The sequence below is a fragment of the Trichoderma ghanense genome (assembly GCF_004382785.1).
Source record: "Trichoderma ghanense strain CCMA-1212 chromosome Unknown scaffold_8, whole genome shotgun sequence".
Lineage (NCBI taxonomy): Eukaryota > Fungi > Ascomycota > Sordariomycetes > Hypocreales > Hypocreaceae > Trichoderma > Trichoderma ghanense.
In genome coordinates this window covers 501,087-507,941 of record NW_027395671.1, presented here as the reverse complement: position 1 = coordinate 507,941, position 6,855 = coordinate 501,087, and the positions used below count along the sequence as shown (strand labels likewise).

General features: G+C 54.6%; 1 protein-coding gene across 1 annotated transcript; it reads left to right on the top strand.

Annotated features, from left to right (window-relative positions):
• Nucleotides 1-621: 621 nt before the first annotated feature.
• CCMA1212_006793 (uncharacterized protein) lies at nucleotides 622-804 on the top strand (the record flags this gene model as incomplete). Its single annotated transcript, XM_073703993.1, has 1 exon — nucleotides 622-804. The coding sequence occupies one exon, from the start codon at nucleotides 622-624 to the stop codon at nucleotides 802-804; it is 183 nt and encodes a 60-aa protein (XP_073557472.1).
• Between the last annotated feature and the right edge of the window lie 6,051 nt (nucleotides 805-6,855).

The following is a 6,855-nucleotide window of genomic DNA, read 5'->3' as shown; positions in this document are numbered from 1 at the left end:
CGTGGTGCTCTATGTATGTTCAGACGGGCTTAATGGAGTGCTATCACCGACCTGCTGTAAGTCGTCCGTAGCATCAAAGCTGATGGTTCACCTGTAGCCATGGGTAGCATTGAGTGCCAGTTGGTGTGATGCACCTCTGCGGACATATACCCGCTCTGCTGCTGCTGGTGGTGGCTTCCAACTGCGATATAGATTACACATGCGTTATCAGACGGGCACCCAAAGCCACCGATTGATGGAAGCCAAAGGGAGAAAGGAAAACAAGGCGCCAGCGTTGCATTATGTCCGGCTCGGATAGCCTGGCGGGCTGCGTGTGCGGGATAGGTTTCCCGGATATCCCAGGTGAGCGAATGAAGTTCTAGAGCCGTCGATGAGATGCAAGGAGGCTTGCTCTGCCTTGACAGGCTTTTTTTTTTTGTTTTTTTTTTTTTTTTTTTTTTTTTTTTCCTTTTTTTGCTTTTTGCGAATCAGACAACATTAGCAGGTCTACTGTACTCAGCACTCTATCAGAGCACTCCCAACTAGAGACGCAGGAAAGAGGCAACAGCAAAAAGCAAAAACAGGCACGAGGCAAGGGAGGAAAAGGGAGGAGGGGTTGTTCTCGAGACGACTCCAGTTTTGATGTGCGACACGGATGGGCGCTACGCCCTAGATCGACAGAGTGCATGCGTTGGCGCCAGAGGAGGTCTCGGGATTGCTCAACAGGTCTTGGCTAATGAGAACGGGAGGGTTGGATGGATGGATGGATGGATGGACGTTGGATGTAAACGCAACGCCAGGAGCAGGCTATCGATGCGGGACTAAGGCAAGCGTCACTTCAGCCGTACGCACAAGGGGGCGAATCACAGCCTAGTGCCGGCGGGATAATCTGGGTTAATTGGCTGGAATTGAAGGCCGTGAGAAGGGAGACCGCAAGAATCAGGCCACATCGGGCGAATCAACAGGCTGGTAAGGGTCTCGGATCTCTTGACAAGTCGCGGCCTTGTTGGGAACAACTGCATGGACGGCCACACACAGGTACGAAGTGAAAGAAGATAACCTACTCACCTGTATGTATCGTGGGTACGAAGCATGTGCGAAGTCCGCAGCATGCAGCATGTAATACTAGTGCCGCGACTGCGGGCATCTCGGGTGCCCGGTGTTACGGCCTTCTACTCGCCATCGGGCTTTCGTTCCGCTCTCTCTTGCTGCTGCTGATGATGATGCTGCGGCTGAATCTGGTGCTTCGTGATCGCTGTCGCGAGTGCTAGTATATGCGAGCTTGCCTCTCTCTTAGCGTTGGCGACTTGATGAGGAGCGCGAGTCTGGTCCCGGAGCTGCGCCTGGTTTGCATCTGCCGAGTGCTCCCCTGTCGCCCGTTCCTTATGACAATCCGTGAATCAGTTTCTCATCTCATCTCGCACACACACTCAGACTTGTTGCTCCTTGTGCCTTGCGTGTTCCCGCACAACTTACGAAATACGACTAATACGCAACTTCCTTCATTACCTCGTAGTGCAAGTACCTCCTCCAAAAGGCCGGGCAGGTAACTTGCTCCGACCGAACGACCGGCGACCGCGCCGGCGCAAAGGCTTGGCCGCGCATCCGGAACTGGCGGAACTTCTAGAACTTCGTCATTGTCTTGAATCAAGGCCGCGCCATTCACGAGGAGGCGTTGACTCGAGGCACCGCTTGCGCTGCTGTCTGGCGATGGCGTTTGAGTTGTTACGGAGCGCGGAGACGGTGCTTGCCCGAGGCTTGTCCCGCACGTGGTGCTAACGAGATTGCTGGGACAGCTTTAGGTTTAGATGAGCCTGCTGGCGTACCGTCAGGCTGGTAGCGCCATGGGACGCTGGGACGAGGGGGTGGCCTAGTCCAAGACATGTCATTTCATACCGTGCTTCCGGCATGGCTTGAGGCTAGACTCACGGCGGCATGTTTTCGCGTACTGCTCAGCTCTCAGCTCGAGAGATCAAACCCGGCAGTGGTGCTCGGGAACCAAAGGGCGTGTGCCTTGCTTCTCTCCACGGATTCACGCTGCGGATTCGTACTAGTTCCATGCCTCGCGACGGAGCGTGGTCCGATAGCATGAGGTCCAACCACCTGAGACAGGCAACTTGGAGGCCTGCATTGTGCGGCTGAACCATTGGCTCGGAAACTGGAAGCCGTCGACAAACCATCGCATCTCCAGACGCTTGTATGTCGGTGTCAGCGATCTGCAAGTGCAGTCATGGAGCTTCCCCCGCCTCCTCCATAGTATGGAGAGAGTTGAGAGGGCGAAAGGAAAGACGGAGAAGGGGGGAGTCATGACGATCCAACCGATTCGTATAGAGTTAAAAAGAAGCAAAAGGATTTCCAAACACCCAAGTGCAGTGATCAGTCGGGACATACCGCTCACGTACGTAATACCTGTTAAAGCCCAGGAGTTTGGGACGAAACTCCCCATATGCAATGCAAGTCCGCACNCCCCACCAATCAACTTCAGCCCTGAAATGACAGCCCCCGCCCAAGTCGTCTTAGGTGGTTCACCGGGGATATCACCAGATTTACACGCTGCTTCCACTCGCCGTGGTCTCGGTGCCCTAAGTAAGCAGTAAATGATTCATCGCATCGTCGATGGCCGCGTCATTTGTCTGCCAGTTTTCGAAACGAAGTTTTCGAAACGAAATACGAAGCGCCGAATCACGTACAGCCCATGGCCATCAATCCTCTCGAAATGGTAATTCCAGCTGCAAAACAGACAGATAGCGAGGGGTTTGGCGAGGGGGAAAGCGTCCGACAGCGCGCATGGTATCTACTCTGCGGGCGCTCGTCTGTCCATCTCGCTCGTTCTCTGGCCGTGTTAGCTGGAGATCTTTCTTTGACTCATCACCTCCCAGTCTGTCTACCCATGCAGCCCTAAACCAGAGCTCCACTAGGTACTGTATTTGCACTCAGTACCATGTGCCACACACCCCTTTCCAACCGTGAAAGTCGTGAGCAAAGCACGCCAATGATGGAGTAGAAGCGGATTTGCCCCGGTGCTGACGGTGTTCGCTCGGCGGGCCGCGCGCGAATCCTCGTGGCATTCTTCTCCAGTTTTCCCAAGTTTCCATTACTATTAGGCGGTCTGCTTCGTCTCGAGGTCTTCTAGCAGCGAGCTGCGGAATCAGTCTTGCTGTCGACACTAACACTTAACAAGGCAACCCAAGACGTGAGCTGAAATTTGTGGACAATCGGCGAAGTGCTTGCTCGGAGATGCGGAGTCGGAATTTGACTCGCGGCCCGGACTCCGTTGACGAGCATATCAATCCCGCCGGAGGGGAGCTTCCGTAGCAATGTTACTCGTTACTTTGTCTGGATTTCGGCTTGTCGAGCTTCAGGGTCATACTTTTTCCAAGCGATGCGCGGGTGTATATCCGTCCACTCTTGCTCGCTTGAGTGATGTCGGTAGGATGAAGAACCTTGCTGCTAGGACAGGTAGACAGCTCATTGATTCCATTTGCCGTGGCCTAAGAGAAGACCTCATAGAGAGACCGTCAGTATTCGTCTGATTGGTCTGGAAACGAGTTCTCCGGAAGCCTGTACCTTGTATCTGTCAGGGCGTACCAAGAGTATTCAAGGTATTAGCCAGGAGACCCGAAAGCAGGGCGGGACCGTGATCGATCTCAACAACACCGAGGCACGCCCTTTTGCTCGTACAGTACCAATGCAACACGTACTCGTATCTGACACTCCGTAACGCTGGTTTGCTGAGCCTTGTCCCGACGCTTTGTCCGGGCTAGAGCCGTAGTTCATGGAGCATGGAGAGGTTGCCGGCGGCTTCCGATGTCGCACGGCCGGTCGGCGCGGTACTTGAAGCGGCGCTACAGAGGCGGCTGCGGAGCATGTACCTAAATCTGCCTTAGCACGAGCCGGACTCGTAGTATAGTGTTCAATGTTTAGGTGGTGTTGAGGAGGAGGGCGTGCGGTCGAACCGTTCAGCTGGGAACGGCCAATGGACAGAGTGAAGCGACGCTAAAGGAAAACGGTGCGGCTTTCGAAAACCTGCAAGCAGTGCGTCGGTCTGTGAGTGCTTTGTCGCTCCCTGTCGCCGTCGGAACCTGTTGTCTGGATTGTAGGCATGTTCCTTGTGTGGTGGATGTGATAAGTGATGATTCGAAGTGCCGAATCCTTGGACTACTAGCTTGATGATGCCTGAGGTGTGAAGCTGGTTCCTTCCCTCCAACCTCACGATCCGGAAACGCTGAAACGTGGTATCGATAACGAACGCCTCAGGCCGCACAATCTACAACCTGCAACCTGCATTTGCAGCTTAAGGTAGGCAAGGTATTCTCGCGAGCTCTCCTCACCCACCATAGACGATGCCAAATTCCAATGGCCGCCAAGAACGGATGCTGTTCCCGCGCCAGGCTCCGTATCTCGCATCTCGCACGTCGCCAGCGCGTCCCAAACGGTGGCTCTTATCCGACTAGGGATACGGTGTGCACGCGACAGGCCCGCGTCGCAAGCCAACTACCATCTTGCAGGCAATTCAAAGCTTTTCTACTTGTTGCAATATCTCGTCCGTTGTTCTCGCTCCATCGGGTCGAGATGCGCGCCATGGGGTTTCAATCTTTCCGAGAATTGCATTGTTGCGTCTGCTTGCCTGACTCTGTGCTTTGTACGAGGGATCACATGAGACTGCGTTTCGAATTCAACTTCGGGAAGCAATGGTCCTCACTACTCGTTGCTGGCACCACTCGATCGATGAACTGACGGTGGACGGCTTGACTGGCTTTGATTGCAGGCTCAAGCTCGCGGCGGTCGTGATTCAAACAGGGACTGCTGTTCGTGCAGCTCCTCCGGCTTTAGCTCGGAGATGGATGCCACAGCTGTTGATCACCACCACGGCTCATCAAGCTTCCATCCTTCTCGCCACAATGACACGCCTCCCCTGGCTGGTTTTTTGGTTCTTCGCTATTCCTCTCATCCCCCACTGGCGGTCAGGCGATCACGAGTGAGCGGGGGACAGGTCGTTTATACGGAACTGGACCCTTCAGACATGAAAGCCAGGGAAGAAGATGTGGAAGAAACCAAGCATCCCTACACCGACGTCAAGCTATGCCCTGGCGGGCCCTGTTGTGGTCAACCCCTGCTCGGCACGGTTTCCCCGTCCCCGTCGTCTCCATCCTCTTGTCTTGAAGGCCTCAGTTCTGCGCACCCCAGGCGCCAAGCCAACACCCCCCTCTGCGAATATATACGTCCTGTTGACCTCAGCGCCCCATCTACGAAGCACATACAGTACATGTCCGAGTAGAACTAGCTATGAATCGGGCACCTCAAAGTGTACTGATGCTGTGGCATTGGCCTGTTCATACCAGCACTGTCTGCCTCTTCCTTCCATCATAGCTGTCATGCAGGCTGGCGCTGCAAGGACAGATTCCGGAGGAACGAAAGGGCCAATGAGGTAGGTAAGAACGGGTAAAGGTGACTATTTCACAACGAGTGGATTTATTGCCCCAGCAAGCACTCCGCTAACACCCATGCTCGGGCGATCACAACCAAGCTATTGGGAAGAATTCAATTGGTCAGGACTCAGAAGACCATGGAGCCCCGAGGCGGGTACCGAATGGTCAAAGACACGCGTGTGCCAAGGACAAGGCCCCTTCAGGGAAAGGCGAGACCCGCCGCCGTCAGTCGGAGGACGCAGCCCTGGTCTGTTTCTCCATGATCATCATCGACTCCCACCCCCCCCCACCCTTGGCTGTCTCTACCCCTGGCCGCCTTTTCTGTTTCATTCTGGTGCTCTTTCGCTGTCTACACCCTCACCCTGGCCCATTTGCTTTTACACCTTGTCACAAGGTGGACTTTCTTTCTTACTCGTACGAAGTTGCCAAAGAGAATTCCGCTCGAAATTATGGGCCCCGGCCTGGTCCTTGAAGGAGATCACGACTGCCAAGATGTCCTATTTTTCTTCATGTTCACGGCCCGTCCGAGCGAGAGAGCGTCCGGTTTCGTTCACAAGTGCCGACATAATCGAAGCCTTTGGAAAGGAGAGGACATCTCTGCCAAGCGACTTGCGAGCGTTCTTCTTACTTACCCGGAAACGCTGGCCCTTGTACGGAAGCATCAGCAGACTCCGCTCTCGTCGGTCTCACGGACAGCGCCAGCAGGAGTACCGCTCGGCCTAGCTCGCCGTTGAAGAAAAAGAGACTCGCAGCTTGCATGAAGTACAGTGCCATTTATGTGCCCCGGCAGATCCAGCTAGCTGAGGCCAGTTTGAGAAAAGCCCTTCATCTGCCACCAAGTGGGGAGACTGCCTGTCCAGCACAGTACCAGGCATGAGACGTACGTAGCCCAGGGCTGGAGAAAACGGTCGGCATAGGCTGCCAAAAAGGGTATGAGACCCTTCTGTGGACGAACGGATCTCCTTGACAAGGCGGGCCGTTTTCTTCTTTGATAGGGGAACTTCGGTTATCTGCCATGGGATGTGCCGTTCACTGTGCAAAGGGTACTCGTATGCATGTCGACTTTTGCTTGCGGAGTGGTCTCTGTTTGCAACTAGAGGGATGACGTTGCAGAGTTGTTGAGCAGAGACGCCCAAAGTGCTCACAGCTCCCAAGCATGCCGAAGGGATGGGAGGTTCAACACCGCCAGCAACGACCTGAGCTGGTTCAAACCGCACATAAAGCTGGCAACAACCTGTGTCGAAGACATGACTCGGCTCCGACACATCCAACACGCGGAGAACGGACCAGCACGGAATTGAGATGCGCATCGTGTTTGAGTTGCGGTGAATGTACCGCCAAGGTCGAAACTGTGAGCGGAGGGGGTCATGGAGCCCTTCGCAGCCCAACATGAGATGCGTGAGGATATTTCCCGATGCACCCTTTCTCCCTTTTAGAACGCCGACGA